The sequence below is a fragment of the Arachis stenosperma genome, chromosome 9 (genome assembly GCF_014773155.1).
Source record: "Arachis stenosperma cultivar V10309 chromosome 9, arast.V10309.gnm1.PFL2, whole genome shotgun sequence".
Classification (NCBI taxonomy): Eukaryota; Viridiplantae; Streptophyta; class Magnoliopsida; order Fabales; family Fabaceae; genus Arachis; species Arachis stenosperma.
In genome coordinates, this window is record NC_080385.1 from 156,407,656 (window position 1) to 156,424,331 (window position 16,676).

The following is a 16,676-nucleotide window of genomic DNA, read 5'->3' on the forward strand; positions in this document are numbered from 1 at the left end:
TATAGGATAAAATTTGTTGAAAATATTCATCTATAATAAATTATTTTTAAATATTTTACACAATTGTGCAATCATAATCGTTTTCTTAGCTGATTATTTACGTGGTCAATACAAAAAGTAGTTATTTTTATTAATATAATGTTATGTGATTGAATATATATATAAAATAATTTTAAATTGACTGTGTATCAAAATTAAATTCTGGATTTAATTTAAAATTTGAATATGATTTAATTTGATATAATTTGGATTGAAACAGTTTAATTAGCTTCTTTTGTGGTTCAATTGTTGATAAAACAAGATTTTAACTGTAACATTATTATAAAATATAAAAATATTTCAAGTCAATGGGGGAAAAATTATGTATATAAGATGTTTTTATGTAAGAATAATGTTAAAAAAAAAGCTTCAAAATTATTGTTATTATTATTAGTTTTTTATTATTAAAGAATATATTGATATAGTCCTATGGATGCATAGAGATGAGTAATAAAAAATAGATGCATAGAGATATATAGATGTTCATTTAGAGTAAAAAAAAAAAGAAGACAGGTAGATTTAATTTTCCAAACTGGCAACGTAAGATATTGAAATTTTTCAATTTTTAATTGATCAAAATTTGATAGAAAAGATTTTGAGTTCAAACATAAACTCGTTTGATATCTTGTTCCGAAATCTTTTGGCTTACTTTGATATAGTGTGATCTAAACTTAAAATATGAAAAAATCATATCCTATCCATTTTTTGAAAGATGGGAAAAAAAGATAAATAAAAAGATATAATTGTGTTGGGCAGGTTTGGTATTTCCGCATGGTAGTTGTCTTTTGTTTTCCACTTGCATCAGCTTCACCTACCGCGGACTGACCGAGACGGAAACAAACAAACATAACATAAACCCATCACAATCATCATAACATAGTAAGTCATATTAGTAATCTCACAATCTCTCTCTCTGCAAAACCCAACCCCTTTCGTTTTCTCTTTGATCGAAGCCATGGCCGCGTGTGCAAGCTTCGCCAAGCTCAACTCCTTGTCTTCCCCCTGGATCTCCAACAACTCCTTCTCTTCCCGCAGCGGATCCTCGTCTCTCCTCGCCACTCGCCGTGACTCCCTCCCGATCCGCGCCACCTCTTACTCCGACGAACTCGTCAAAACCGCTGTTAGTCCCTTCTTCCCCCTCTCTCTCTGTTTCTTCCACAACATTCTTCAACGCGTGCTCTGATTCTTTTCTGCTAAATTCTCTCAAAAAACTGTTTCTTGTATTGATTATTGGTTAGCGTCTCTGATTAGAATTTTATTGTTTTTAATTTTGTTTATTAATTTACTTGTACGTTGTTGGACTTTTTATGCTACAGTAAAGTCATGCGAGCTAGGTTATGAAAATATTTTGTCTTAAGATATGTATTTCCTTCTTCTGTAGTGGGCTAGGTTTTAGTTTAGTTATTGGTAGATGGTAATAGCATATTGGAAGATTTCCTATGATTGTTTTCTTTGTTGGTGGTATAGAAAACTATTGCATCTCCTGGTCGTGGAATTCTTGCCATTGATGAGTCCAATGCCACCTGTGGGAAGCGGTTGGCATCGATAGGATTGGACAACACAGAGGTCAATCGTCAGGCCTACAGGCAGCTTCTGCTGACCACACCCGGCCTTGGTGAATACATTTCTGGTTCCATTCTCTTTGAGGAAACCCTTTACCAGTCAACAACCGATGGAAAGAAGTTTGTTGATTGCCTTCGTGAGGAGAACATTGTGCCTGGCATCAAAGTTGATAAGGTTTCTTGTTTCAGTAATTCTTTCATGTCACTAGAATTCTGTCTTACTATTGCTAATTAGTGATTAATCCTTTTTTCTGTCTCCTTTTAGGGCTTGGTCCCACTACCAGGATCAAACAATGAATCTTGGTGCCAAGGGCTAGATGGATTGGCTTCAAGATCTGCTGAATACTACAAGCAAGGTGCTCGATTTGCCAAGTGGTAAGTCATTCTTCATTTATTCTCTAAGAAATTTTCTTGGGGATAAGATCTGTTGAAATTGAATGTAACTGATTGTTTGCTTTTGTATTGTACAGGCGGACAGTTGTTAGCATTCCATGTGGTCCTTCTGCATTAGCTGTTAAGGAAGCAGCATGGGGACTTGCACGATATGCTGCTATCTCCCAGGTATTGTTTAACTATTGACTCTCTTTCTGTTGAAATTAGCTCATTCTCATAGTAATAGGTGCATTTCCTTAGTTTATTCTTTTGGTCTCCATGCATATGTGGAAAAGTTATTGATTTACCAATTATATTACATTTATGGACATCATTTGTGTTTCTTTGCAGGACAATGGCCTTGTTCCAATTGTAGAGCCGGAAATTCTTCTAGATGGTGATCACCCGATTGAGAGGACATTAGAAGTGGCAGAGAAGGTCTGGTCAGAAGTCTTCTTTTATTTGGCTCAAAACAATGTCATTTTTGAGGGAATTTTGCTCAAACCTAGCATGGTTACACCTGGGGCCGAGCACAAGGAAAAGGCTTCTCCAGAAACCATTGCCAAATATACACTTACCATGCTTAGAAGAAGAGTTCCTCCTGCAGTCCCTGGAATCATGGTACATCTATTGTTCTCTGTTTCCTCTTATCATAAATTAATACGTAGCATTATGATCGTGTTGAGTGCATGTATCGTGTCTTTTAAGATTTGAGATGATGCTAATTTTAATTACTTTTTACATTTAAGATTGCATTTGTACTAGAATTTGGAAGTTACAATCACTATCATAAACCGTAAATTATCTTCTGTTTGTATTTTCAGTTCTTGTCTGGTGGACAATCCGAGGTGGAAGCAACACTGAACCTTAATGCAATGAACCAAAGTCCCAACCCATGGCACGTTTCATTTTCATATGCACGAGCTCTGCAGAACACTGTGCTCAAGACATGGCAAGGACGCCCTGAGAATGTGGAAACGGCTCAAAAGTCTCTTTTGGTGCGCGCAAAAGCAAACTCCTTGGCTCAGTTGGGAAGATATTCTGCCGAGGGTGAAAGCGAAGAAGCCAAGAAGGGAATGTTTGTCAAGGGCTATACCTACTAGAAGCCTTTGGCACATAAGTTAACCATCTTTCTCGTTCCTAATTAGCAGCAGCAAAATCTGAGAAGGACTTAGATGGTGTTGTATTTTTGTTTTCCTTTCAACACTTAGAAGAGTTTGAATAAAGTGGGAGCAAGTAAGCAAGCTTTTCTTGGTGCCACTCCAGGTTGGCCTTAAGTTTAATTTCGGAATTGGAAAAAACAAAAGTAAAACGAAGTTTATTACTTAGTTATTATTTGTGCTATTATTCATAGCTTTTGTTCAATACTCAATAGTGCCATTTGTGATAGGAAACTAAATATTGGGCTGTATATCAGATCTTTTATGAGTGCAATATTTAGTATTGAGAAGTGCGAATAATTGCTCAGTTTTTCTTCGTTAACTAGCATTGTTTCTTTCCTTTGCCACAATATTTAACCAAAACTGATTTAGTAATATGTAGATGATTTGGCATTTTCTCATTTATATTAGTTGATTAATGACCTATGCAAAATAATGCTTTATATTACATTAAATAGGATTTTTATAATAGAATAAATAGTCAAATCAATTTTTTGTTTTGTTTATATAATAATAAGTTAATTTTTAAATTGTTGCATACACAGTGAAATTCGAATCTTCGACACCTGTTTAAACAGACTAATGAACTAATCACTAGATAGATAAATCTAACTTAGTTAGTGACAAATGAACTTTGATGAACTAATATGGCCTCTTTTTCTTTTGTATCCCTAGTTTTAGTAGCATTTTATCTTCATCGTTTTTTATTTGTATAAGCAAGAGAAAAGCAAGAGAAAATGTTGGCCTTGTAATAGCCACATCCCAGGTTCGAATCTCAGCAGTAGGAGTAGGTGGGCTATGATAGAACTTTTAGTGTGTAATTGTGTATGACCAATAAAAAAGAGAAAAATAGGTTTTTTTATCTAATTAAATATATGAGAAACTTTTATTCCCAAAATACGCACTAGCTGAAAACGATCCTGAAATACGCATGCACAATTCGTGTCCGGCGACCAAGAAATGAAGTTTGCCATCACTTCAAGGAAGACGCCAACGAAATGGAGCAGGGACAGCAGCTTTCCACATTTTGTTGCTGCCATGCACGAAATGGAGCAACCTCGCTGACGGCGCACACGAGGTGGTGCACCTCAGGGGCAGCGCATGCGAATTGGCCCAAGCTGCTGGCGGCGCCAACGAAATGGAGGACCTCGTCCCTGGCGCCAACGAAATGGAGGTTAACGTAGCAGCTGCACATGCATTGGTCATGTTGGGAGGCAGGAGACACTTGGGAAGGGAGCCAGGACCATTATAAAAGGGTTGTGAGGGAGGGGACCTCATGCACGGTTGAAGGGATGATAGGGTAAAAAAAATTTGTATAAGTGGTAAAAGGAAGGTAGGAGGAGGTGGGTGGGAGGGCAGTGCTAGGAAAAAAAATTTTAATATGAGTGGGGGAGGGGTTAACATAGAGGAGAACTTGAATCGGTTGGACGAACATCATATAGCGGCACATTTATTCCTTAAGGTTAGTTTACGTCGTTAAGCTGATTATTGTTGTTTGAGATTATTAGACATAATTTTTTCCATCTTTAAACATTTTTGTAGAGTATTTTAAAGTATTGTATTTATTGCTATCTTATGTTGCAACCGACACGTGTCCTTACTCCTCATGGCACGCTCGTCAATGTTTTCATGGTAGATCCTACAGATCCAAACATGGAAATTAGGCGGCAGAGGCTTGAGTCTTATCTGAGACGCACGGGATTTTACCATGTCTCTTTGATCAAGCGCTTCGAGTACGAGAATCCACTTATTAGTGTCTTTGTCGAACGATGGCGACTGGAGACACACACCTTCCACCTCCCTTGGGGCGAGTGTACGATAACCCTAGAGGATGTAACAATGCAGCTAGGGTTACTTGTTGATGGTTAGCCTGTTAGTGGTACTTTGAGGTCATGGAGCAAGTTTCACCAAAGAGATATTTGGGAATGGTGTCATGAACTTCTAGGTGAGGTTCCTGCCGGCCATGTATGGACAACGAAGTTCAACATAAAGCTGAAGTGGCTCAAAACTCGTCTTCAGCAGATGCCGCTTGACTTAGAAGATAATGGCCTCATGCAATATGCACGGTGTTACATACTTTACTTGTTGAGAGGCGTGCTTCTTCCAGACAAGGCGAACAATACGGTGCATGTTCGATATCTGCCGTTATTAGCTGACTATGATGGGATCTGCACGTACAGTTGGGGTAGCGCCATCCTCTATTGGTTAAATCGTACTATGTGCTTAGCAACAGAGTATAGTGTTGAGGGTATGGCCAGTTGTCATGCGTTGCTCATGTTGTGGATATATTACAGATTACCTTTTTTGGCACCGAATGTCACGACACCGTATAGTTTTTCTTTAGCCATGAGGTATGGTATATGTCTTCCCACTTTGTGACTGTTATCAGATATCCTTTGCGGTTGGAAATTCCCTTTTTTTTTTAATTTTGTCCTTGTCCAACAGGTGGGCAGGCAAAAAAGGACAAAATGACTATGCTGAGTAGTGCTTATTGAGGCACTATCTGAGGTTGGACAAGGGAACGACCAGAAAACCTGGTGAAACATGACGCTATCACGGTCAAGGGTGTTTCCGACATAGTACGGAACCGTTTGGAGGTCAACAATTGTCCCTATAAACCAATGTTTTACTTAGTCAAAGTTGTTAAGGAGTAAATGGACAACGAATAACAAAAACCATACGAAAGTAAATTGCAACGAATACCTGGGACGAAAGCTTGCAGTGCATTGAAGTATCTGTGCAACTGGTCATAGGACTCGTCCTAATCACCATAGATCCTTCCGACTGCCTTCTGCTTTGCGTGCCAAACCTTCTTGTAAGACACCTTGTACCCGTACACTGACTCTACCGACCCTTGCAACACCTTTACACAAATAGTCGCATCAGCATGCACCATGGGAAATATGTGCTGGCAGATGACATTGCTATCTAGTTGAACGTGGTTTTGAGACATCGAACTTGCCAAGCAACTATGAGGCCCATCGTATTTTTGAATTTTCCAGAATCTGGAAGACCTTGTCTTCGCAACCCGCACCATCCAACGACATTAATCACCGAACTGCTTGCATCGACATACATACCTCCTTTGGTCCGACTTTACAACCTTATACTCTGTACTCCTACGGATGTTGTAGTTTTTGACTGCCAGCATCGCTGATTTTCGGTTCAAAAACTTTAATCCAATTTCGAGCTCCATCTCGCCTGACAGAGCGTAACTGTTAGGTCTGTCCTCTGCGTTATTCGAATACATTGCTCCAAGATTCAGGGATAGGTAGTGTGCAGGTGTGCTGGAGGATACACCTCCACCTACCGGTTCGACAGGTGTTGGAGGAACGGAGTCGCGATGCAGAGGTTGCGTTTTCGGAACGGCTTCTGCCTCATCACCACTGAATTCTTCAATGTCATCCTCGTCAGAAGTTTCAGCAATGCCAACATCGGGATGCCTATCGAACCCAAGTAAGGTTGAAGGGGAGGGACGCGGTTCCCGTAGATTTGCATTCTGTTCCCGCACAACAAACGCATTGAAGCTTGGACTACAAGCCCTACTTATATCCGGACCCGGTGCAAAATCAGCCGCTCCCAGATTTCTCACCCCTTCCACATTATTGAAACTAGACGAGCTTCCGCCAATATCCTGAATATTCATACAAAGCTCCAACGAATATATCGTACCTATGCTGCGATGATAAGAGAACATTATAGACACCTGCTGATCAGATTTTATCTACATTTTTTTATTCGCAAACAAGTTGGCTACTGCAACCGGCATCCTGTAAGTCAGCTTTGTGATTTTTTTTCCAACCATTCCGGTATGAATCAGAATCAGATTCTTCAGATCTTGCAACAATGTCTGTGGCGGAATCACTATCCATAATGGATCGTCGCAAACGAATGTTATCCCTTCTGCTGTATGAGAAATTTTTCCATTGGGATATATAATTAAATACACGTTCTCAGAAGTCATATATAAAACAAACCAATCTGAATACCCAAAAAATTCTAAGAGAGAAAGAAGCTTGTGAACTTGAGAGAATATTGGAGAGTAGGAGGAGAATGGATACAGAATGGCTTCCTCCGTGGTTCATCCAGCAGCGTTTATATAAGCACACCACGATCCCATTTCGTGTCCAGTACACTAAAAGTGTTCCAACTCAAGTGCGCTGCAGCTGAATTGGAGCCAACTCGTGGCCGCCGTCCCCGATGTCACCCATTTCGCGGGTGACAGCCACAAAATGGCACCTGGACCATTTCGTGGCCGTCGCCCTAGAGTTGGAACCTGCTGCTTCTTGTTCCATTCCGTGGGCGCTTCACCTGAAATCACGATGAAACCCATTTTGTGGGCGGTGGGCAAGACTTGGGCCTGCGTATTTCAGTAGCATTTTCCTGCCGTATGTATTATGGGAATTAAAGTTTTTATCATATCTAATTATATAAAAAAGCCAGAAAAACATAGAAAATAAAAATTATATAGTAACATTCAATTATGGACAAACATAGGGTTTTATCCAAATGACTTTATAGCTCAAATGATATAGTTTCTCTATACTTATCTAAGAAGTCACAGTTTGAATCTCTCTATCTTTGGTAAAAATAAAAATTTGAAAAAAAAGAGGGTTTTATAATATTTTTATCTAGACCCAAAATAAAGGTTATTTTTAACACTTATAAATCAGCTCAAAATATCAAAATAAAAAACTCAATAGTTTTTGAATAAATAATAACTAGGAGTCTTAATTTATTTTTAATTATTTTTAAATACTAAATGAATACAAAAATATATATTTTTTAAAATTAAAAAAATTAAAATGATCATTAAAAGGATAATTTTAGATTTTCAATAATTTTTCTTTAAATAAATCTTTTATCAATAAAACATTCAAATATAGACAGTTATCTTGCCTTAATGAAATATACATATTATAATTAGTTCTTTAAATTAGTTTTTGAAAAAAAAATTTGTTCTTAAAAAAGTTTAAATTAGTCATTTTAGTCCTTTTAATACTTTTATTACTAACGATATTAAAAGACACCGCAATACATACCTAATAATCTTAATAAGCGGCTAAGATAATAAATTTATAAAATTAAATCAAACTAACCCCAAATTAAAGAATTTGAGAGTTTTAAGTTCTTCTCTTCATTTGATTTTGATTTGATATAATTTCATAAACTTATCAAGTTAATAATTAATTAAAACTTTTATATGTGTATTGTAATATTACTTAACTTATCTAGGGTGGCAACGGGGCGGGTAGGGGCAGGTTTTTGCACTACCCGACCCCGCCCCGCCGTACATCAACGCGTATAGAACTCGTCCTGCTTCTACCCGCGGGTAATAAAACGTTGAGCCCTAATCCGTCTCACCCCTACCGTCTCTATAATTATTAAAATTCAATAAATAAAATTTAATTTCAAAATTTATATAACCATAAACACTTACATAACATAAATTAAAGTAAAAATTTAAATATGATACAATATTATTAATTATTTACTAATTATTTTATATATTAAAATTATATATATTATATATATAGCGGGGCAGATACGGACGGTATTACCTAAACCCGCCCTGCTCTGCTCCTCCTAAAAATCCGTCCCACTAAAAATTTGCCCCGATACCCACTCTGAACGGATAGGAATAGAATGGGTACCATAGATTCGGGTGGTATTATTATTCCTAAACTTATCACATTAATAAATTTTAATGCCGTTCATACAAAAATTAATAAAAAAATTAATAAAAAAACTAACGTAATTAATTTAAAATATTTAGTTACAAATTTTTTTTTTAAAATATTTAAAAAATAAATCTGATTAAAAATATATTTTATGACTAATTTACAAAACGAGTGACCCTTCAAATTATATTCTTGGGAAGAATAATTAATTCTGGTTTTTATGTTGATTAAGATCTTGAGGTTTCAGCAGTGAGAAGCGACTGACAAGAGAAGAAGAGCTTCCACATGGAAGTGAGTCTGAGTCAGAGACTCTCTTCCGCTCTCAAAAATTGAACGTTACTTGCTCTGAACCCTAAACCACCCTCAATGTTCTCATAACATATAATAAAGCCCTCTTCTTTTTCACTCTTTTCTCTCAAAAATGGCTCATCAAAACGGTTCATTTCCCCGCATAACCTATCAGCAACAGCTTCAGCTTCTTCAGCAGCAACAGCAGCAGGTTCTTATTCAGCAGCAGCATCATCTTCAGCAGCGACACCAACAACACCAACGACAACAACAACAACAACAACAACAGCTGGAACAACACCCCCGCGTGTCCACCAACATCATCGCAAACGGACACGTGGCTGGGCCACAGAATCAGAGGTTATCGTTGACGCCATGTTCGACGCGATTGCGCTCGGACCCAAAGCAAGACCACAAGCCCGATAACTACGAAGACCTGCAATTGGGGTTCGACCCACGCGTGTTCAGCTCGCTGGAGCAATACATGCCACCCGACATGCTCAACAAGCCGCGTGATGTTAAGGCTCAGTATATGAGTAGCATTCTCATGCGATATTCCTCTGAGGGTGATCGTGTTCGGGTATCATTCAATTTCCCAGCTTTTCTCTGTTTTGTTCAATTTATTGGAAAGTAAGGGTTTTTGAATTTGGGTGGCGCGTGGTTTTGTATAAAAACTTGATTTTGATGTTGCCCTTGATTGGAAATGCAGTGTTGCTTTGACTTGGGGAGATTATGAGAGAATTTAGCGGAAGATGTTGTGTATTTATTGTTTTTGGAGTGGGAAAGGAGAAATTTTTATTCTGTTTCAAATTTCAATCCCCTTTTTGCAGTGATATGAATACTTTACGTTTTCCCCTATTTCGTGCTATGTTTTTGCCTTTGGCGTTATTTTGTTGTTCACATTTTTCACATTTTGTTGTTCTTTGTTGGACTGAACAGATTCAAAAGCACAAGGAATATAGGCAGAAGATCATGTCCACTTATCAAGTAAGTTTTCTTGGGAATGGGTTTTGGTTTGTCCCTTTCTAACTAAATTTTGATGGTTTCATTTATGATCTTTAACTGTTGGAATGCTGTTCATGGGATAATCTAAGACTTCTGATGGAGGCACTTATTTATTGGAACCTGAAACGATCCCATTTTGATGCCAGAATTTGCTGACCTGAGAACTGTTATCTTGTCTTCTTCTCTATATGTGGCATGTGTGTGCTAATTATTCATGATCTTACCAATTGTTGACTGCACCTTTCTTTTGTAGCCATTATATAAGGAGATATATACCATGGATGCTGAAAACTTTTTTGTGCCCTCGTTTCTCGATGCAATTAGAGAAAATACGGAAGCAGGTTTTAGACGAATACTGGCTGAACCCACAAGAGGAATTTATACATTTGAAATGCTTCAACCAGAGTTTTGTGAAATGTTGGTATCTGAGGTATCACAATTCTTTCCGCTCCCTTTCAAGTGTGTTATCATATCTGCTCTACATTTGCATTTTATGTTTTCTCATCAAGATTTGATTGCTTAGGTGGATAATTTTGAAAGATGGGTCCACGAGTCCAAAATCAAAATCATGCGACCTAATACAATGAATAAATTTGGTGTTGTTCTTGATGACTTTGGCATGGAAAGCATGCTTGACAAACTGATGAAAGATTTCATACGTCCCTTATCACGAGGTTATTTTTGTTTATCTTCATGAGAGACTCAGAATTAACATAAAGAAAAACTAAGTAAACAAGTTCGTGTACTTACCCTTGCAATTTGAAATTTTGTAGTTTTCTTTGCTGAATTCGGTGGATGCTCTCTGGACACTCATCATGGATTTATTGTTGAATATGGGATCCACAGGGATAGAGAACTTGGTAGGTTTTGAAGCTCAGTATTCTTGTGAGTTTCTTATTGCCTAAGGCTTGGAATATGCAACTTTTTTTTGTTCAAAGATGAAGTTATATGCATGTTGTTTCCAGCAATTCTACTTAGGGTTTAATATTAACTTTACAATACTCTTTATGGTATTTACTTTAGCGTTTAATGTTAAGAGCTCCGATGATTCTATGAAATGCAGAGATGCCAGTCAGTTTTGTTGAGTTTAGTAGGATATCTTTTCTTCGTCCTGACTGGACTGAATTTCAGTTATTGTCCAATTTATGTTTATTTTTAAAATTCAAGTTCAGTCTAACAAAAGATTGGCACTTGTTGCCTTATATTTACTGTTCAATGCGGTTAGATATTTTCCTCTTGCTGATTTAATAGTATACTCAATCTATTTCCTTCTTGTATTGCGTACCCGTATGCTTACATATGTTCTCTATCATACAAATGTATTATTTACTTTGATTTCTTTCACACCAGACTTCTGTCTTCCCTCTCAACCCTGTAGCTTTATTAGCCTTTTGTTGAAGTCTTAAGAGCAATATTTTTGCAGGCTTCCATGTAGATGACTCAGAAGTTACCTTGAATGTTTGCTTGGGTAAAGAATTTTCCGGTGGAGAACTGTTCTTCCGGGGTGCTCGATGTGATGCACATGTGAATTCAGATTCCCAACTAGAGGTATGTTGACATCTTTACTGTATTTTGGACTCAATACCATGTATTTAGCTATATATTCTTCAGCATGTATGAATACATTCTTAAAGTTAAACTGAGAAATTAGTAACATTGATGATTCACATTATTTGAATAAAAATTCTGGATGTTACATATTCCCCTGACTCTGCTCTTGCTAATAGCTGAATAAGAGGTTCTCCTTTTCCACATCATGTTATCTGTTAAAATACAGATTCTTTCCGAAGTTTAGATTAAAAATTATGTATATGTTTTTTTCTTTGTATAGAAGCTTAATACGGATATTCTAATTTGTCGTGTAAGCTGAGACCTTAGACCATCCAAATTGAGAGCAATAACGCTTCGTGTTTGTTGGGGTGTGATTAAGGCAAAAAATGCAATAGCAAGCGCTTCCTAGATATTTTGAATTGAGCTGTTGATTTCATATAATTCATGCTCTACATTAAACGATATTATAGCAGTATTGGAATAGTATTGACTGAATATAAGTACTAATGGATTTTATTTGAACCTTTGTTATAAACCCAATCAAATCCTTGTAGGAGATCTTCGATTATTCCCACGTTCCAGGACAGGCAATTCTTCATAGTGGTCGTCATCGGCACGGTGCCAAAGCGACAGTATCTGGGAAGCGAATGAATTTGATTCTGTGGTGTAGAAGGTATTTGCATCACTTGTTTCATTACCTAAGGAGATGCAAATGAATAATCCTGGCCCCTTGCATCATTGAAATAGCAAATTTTTCGTGTATGCCTATTTCAAAGTATATAGATTATAGATTGCCATCGAAGTTTTCTTTCTTTCTTTTTTCATCGTCTGTTGGGGCTTAACATAAAATTGAGTTCCAATAAACATCAGGAAGATTTAAGCTTGATATTATGGTATTATCTATGGTAAATAACATCTGCATGAACCGTCGTGTAGCTCAACATTTAGAGAGATGATCAAGTATCAGAGAGCGTTTGCTGGCTGGTGTGGAGAATGCCGGCGCAAGAAGAAGGAGAGAGAGCGGTTATCAATTGCAGCAACCAAACAGGTAAGAAGCCTTTCTGAGATACAGAGGAACTCCATGGCTAATCTCATAATTGTTCATACATGAAACTAATTTAGTTCTTGTCATCACTTTTCAGGAATTGCTTAAGAGAAGAATGGCCCTATAACCATGCACATCGAAATGGTGCTTGTATAGTTTCTTTTTTATTATGTTTATGAATTATGAGAATGTCAACTTTTTTTTTAGGTCAATTGAGAATATCAACTTTATGTATAGAAGAAATACCCTTTCCTCCTCCTCTCTTTCTTGTCACTCAACCGGCCTTCTCTCCTTTTTGTTTTTGGTAATTCTGGATTCGGTCTGAGTTATGTATTTTCAATAGGATTAATGTGATTTTGAGGCTCAAGTAGTAAGGGTGTATTTTATAATGTTAATGAACACTAGTGAAAAGGAATTATTAGTTTTTACATTTGAATGTTACATATAGCAAGAAATTAACTTTTGTTCCTTTTTCTTTTTTGAAAGTCATATACACTTTCTTCCTTTTTAAGTAGTTTCAATTTAAGAAGGTATGTTAACGAAGGTTAGTAATAATACTTGGAAAGTAACTTCAATTTAAACTGCTATTCGTTGAAACCAAATTAAGAGCTTAACCTTTTGCTTTTAAGTAGCAGGATAGAAAGGGAAATTGAGGAAAAAGAGAGGGTATTGTGGAAAAATTAATCAAATGATGGTTGAAGAATAATACTAAGACTGTTGTTGTGAAAAGTGTGGAGGGCCAGAGAGAGAAATTGTTGGTGTGGTGGAGCAATTACTCAGAAACCAATCGAATGTCTTGTTTGAATCCTGTGAGTGGTGTCACATTCACATTGGCTGAAAGTAACTACAAATAAAGAACCTCTTTCACTTTCCAAAATGAAGTTTTCAGTTCAGTCTTCGCTGTAACCAAACTGCCAATTTGACTTAACTGTCACAAGCTAGCACCTACTTTCCATTGATATTTTTTCTACTTTTCATGTGCGACAAATTAAGCTACTATACTCCATATATCATTTTGTTAAGCCTTTCAAAACTATCAGAATTTATTATTTTTAATCATCAGTTAGTTATTAATATATAGGATAAAACATGTTAAATTATTGGATTTGAATATTCTAAAATTTGAATTTCACTTTAGAGAGTAAAGTGTGATCTTCTACCCTTAAATAATTTTTTTTTCATATTTATTTTTTGTCCCACCTATGAAATCAATGGTGAGAGATCACACTTTATTCTCTAAAGTGAAATTAAAACTTTAGAGAATCCAAATCCTAAATTATTATACTAAAAGAGTTGAGTTATGAATTAAGTAATGACAAAAAATAATAAATTTTGATAGTCTTTTAGCATTTTTGTCGAATCTCACTAAGGAGTCAATGGAGTATTTATACAATATGTACAATAGGCTATTTATTTGGCCTTATGAGTTAAAAAATGAACGTCTAGAGTAAAATACTACTCTTAATATATGTATTATAATCTTGAATATTATTGTGAAAAGGGATATTCTTATGATGAGGAAATTGAAGAGCAAGTTCCTTCAAGAATGGCATAAAAATGTTGAGAGGGAGCTATATTGGTGCTTTTATGAGACATTGACATGCATAATAATGTCTTAGCCGTGCACACTGCACAGTGCATATCCACCAAGATATTAGGACATGCTCACCTGTCAACCCTACCTTATGTTTAATAACCACTCAATCTTATGGACTATATTTCTCTAATCTGTATATTAAAACTTTTAAAGGATTATTTGAGGTATTAAGCATATATATTTAGCCTTCAACCATATTATTATAATCAAAGGAGCGCTTTATTCTTATAAATAAAATTTTTCAACACCAAATGGTGGTTGTATACATCTTAATATATATATATATAACAAAAATAGATCTTGTAATTCACTAATTCTGACACAAATCAAAATTTACACTAACGAAGAAGAGATGTCTCTGTCCAGAGGAAAAAAAAAAAGAGATATCGACTTCATTATTTTAGTATCACTTTTGAAGTTTTGATATACCCATCTTTAATTATTAGGTATTTCGAGATAGCGAGTTCATTATTTCACTACTAAGAATTTCACAAAGATAGATATTCAAGTATAGTTATCTTTGTATAAAATTAATAATTAAAAATTATCAAATAATTTAATATATTTGACTAAATTATTATCTAATAAATATATGTGAGTTTTCGTCTTTCACAAAATTATTGGAGTGAGCAATCCAAATAGTAGCGAAAAATGCGAGCAAGCATTCATTCCTTTTATGAAAATTGTAAGGAAAACTTTAATAGTTAACGGTGGCATCCATTAAGAACATCTATACCCGAGTTAAGAAGAATACATAATAAAAAATGATGAAGATAATCAACGTTATCTTGAACTTTATATGACATTTTTTTCGCAATAGTCTTGTGAAGCTAAGTTTTGATGGAACTAATAACGTACCTGCTTAAAATTGTTAGTGGAAAAGGCATCATTTTTTTAAAAAGTCTCTAACAGACTTTGTTGTCAGGCCCATTATTACACCCAAAAAAAATTTTTATCAAGAAATATTTGTTAATAGACGCACATGTACTCAAGGTTGTCAAATTTGCAAATTTAGGTAAATTCGTGAAACTGATTTAAACTCGACTTGTAGATTTGTATGAGTTTATTTGTTATAATATTTTTTTTGTAAAAAATATATATATAATATATAAGATATATGTTTACTCAAATATAGGCATTAAAACTCAACAATTTTAACATAAAAAAACATAATAAATTAACATAATACTATAATTATAACAAGTATTCTAGAACATACATTCAAATTCTTCAGTTATTATATAGTTATCCACTAACAGTTACAAAGTTATTCATTATCAAAATTGATAAATTCATATTTGAGATTTCAGAGTTTTAAACATTCTGATTCAATAACAAGTAATAATTAACTAGCACTAATAGGTAACAACTACAAATTACAAGAAGTAACAATTAAAAATAGACTAAACTAACACTAACAAATAACAACTACAGCATGCAGCAATTCAATAACTATTTCTCTTAAACATACATGAATCTGAATGGTTGAATGGAGTAGGCTTAGTTGAAGAACTAGGCATTGCTGTGCTGTGCAAGCAGACAAGAACGAATGACGACAGAATACACGACTAATCAGCAGAGGACACGACGAACGAAAGAGGATGTGATGAACGACAATAGCGTGACGATGGCAGAGGCTCCACGAGTTCACGAGCTTTGATGCATAATAGAGTTAATAAAGAGTAGAATGAGAGAGTAAGAATGAGAAAACAACGGAGAGAAAGATAGTGACGAGCTATTTAGAGAACGGCAAATGGCAAACGGTAGCGAAAGCTGAGAGAAGAGAGTAACTGAATGAGTGCAGCGAAAAAAATGAGAAATCTTGTTTAAATTACGTTCATACGTTGCTCCATTTTTTTTTTAGACTCAAAACGGGTCCATTTTTGCGAAAAAGACCAATCAAAATAAACTGGCTAACTAGCTCGTAAACTCGCAAGTTTGACCGAATTTATCCGAGTCTACCTGAATTTACCCAAAAATAAATTTATGTCTGAGTTAACTCGAGAGTTTGATAACAATACATGTACCTTATACTTATCCGTATTGTATTATCTAAATAAATAATTATTACGTGTAGACTGTTTTTTGTTTCCCTTCATTATTAAAATGTATGTATCTCTGTCTAAGCTCTTAGACACATCTAATAAACACGGAATTTGATTCTAAGATTCCTCTCTCGAGTGTTCGCTATAGCCAGTTCGTATATGCAAAAATCAGGTTATAAATTATTATTCCTATAAAACATAAGTTGAAATATAAAATATATATTAAATAATATATATATTTATATATAAATATATAATAATTATTTTCATTTCTAAAGCTTTATTTTTCTTATATAAATGATTTTAAGTATTTAACGTAAGCAAACAATGT

General features: G+C 35.4%; 3 protein-coding genes across 3 annotated transcripts; all 3 read left to right on the forward strand.

The window, feature by feature from the left end:
- The first annotated feature begins 904 nt into the window (after positions 1-904).
- LOC130949058 (fructose-bisphosphate aldolase 3, chloroplastic) lies at positions 905-3,433 on the forward strand. The gene is made up of 6 exons (XM_057877887.1): positions 905-1,159; positions 1,507-1,776; positions 1,867-1,976; positions 2,072-2,162; positions 2,325-2,594; positions 2,798-3,433. The coding sequence occupies exons 1-6, from the start codon at positions 995-997 to the stop codon at positions 3,074-3,076; spliced, it is 1,185 nt and encodes a 394-aa protein (XP_057733870.1). The 5' UTR covers positions 905-994; the 3' UTR covers positions 3,077-3,433.
- Positions 3,434-4,762: 1,329 nt separating this feature from the next.
- LOC130950231 (protein MAIN-LIKE 2-like) lies at positions 4,763-5,618 on the forward strand. The gene is made up of 3 exons (XM_057878754.1): positions 4,763-4,997; positions 5,079-5,484; positions 5,579-5,618. Exons 1-3 carry the CDS (start codon positions 4,763-4,765, stop codon positions 5,616-5,618), a joined length of 681 nt encoding a protein of 226 aa, XP_057734737.1.
- A 3,423-nt stretch (positions 5,619-9,041) lies between these two features.
- On the forward strand, positions 9,042-13,166 carry LOC130947335 (2-oxoglutarate and iron-dependent oxygenase domain-containing protein ICU11-like). Its single transcript, XM_057876002.1, has 9 exons — positions 9,042-9,682; positions 10,042-10,089; positions 10,361-10,537; positions 10,631-10,781; positions 10,881-10,967; positions 11,531-11,655; positions 12,213-12,331; positions 12,595-12,706; positions 12,801-13,166. The coding sequence occupies exons 1-9, from the start codon at positions 9,236-9,238 to the stop codon at positions 12,828-12,830; spliced, it is 1,296 nt and encodes a 431-aa protein (XP_057731985.1). The 5' UTR covers positions 9,042-9,235; the 3' UTR covers positions 12,831-13,166.
- The last annotated feature ends 3,510 nt before the right edge of the window (positions 13,167-16,676 follow it).

Excerpts from the sequence above, each read along its gene's own strand:
- LOC130949058 (XM_057877887.1), top strand. The coding sequence starts at position 995 with ATGGCCGCGTGTGCAAGCTTCGCCAAGCTCAACTCCTTGTCTTCCCCC. Across the intron at positions 1,777-1,866 it reads CTGGCATCAAAGTTGATAAG|GGCTTGGTCCCACTACCAGG; the intron begins GTTTCTTGTTTC and ends GTCTCCTTTTAG. Across the intron at positions 2,595-2,797 it reads CTGCAGTCCCTGGAATCATG|TTCTTGTCTGGTGGACAATC; the intron begins GTACATCTATTG and ends TTGTATTTTCAG.
- LOC130950231 (XM_057878754.1), top strand. The coding sequence starts at position 4,763 with ATGGTAGATCCTACAGATCCAAACATGGAAATTAGGCGGCAGAGGCTT. Across the intron at positions 4,998-5,078 it reads GCTAGGGTTACTTGTTGATG|GTGAGGTTCCTGCCGGCCAT; the intron begins GTTAGCCTGTTA and ends ATGAACTTCTAG. Across the intron at positions 5,485-5,578 it reads AGTTTTTCTTTAGCCATGAG|GTGGGCAGGCAAAAAAGGAC; the intron begins GTATGGTATATG and ends CTTGTCCAACAG.
- LOC130947335 (XM_057876002.1), top strand. The coding sequence starts at position 9,236 with ATGGCTCATCAAAACGGTTCATTTCCCCGCATAACCTATCAGCAACAG. Across the intron at positions 10,538-10,630 it reads GTGAAATGTTGGTATCTGAG|GTGGATAATTTTGAAAGATG; the intron begins GTATCACAATTC and ends TTGATTGCTTAG. Across the intron at positions 11,656-12,212 it reads ATTCAGATTCCCAACTAGAG|GAGATCTTCGATTATTCCCA; the intron begins GTATGTTGACAT and ends AAATCCTTGTAG.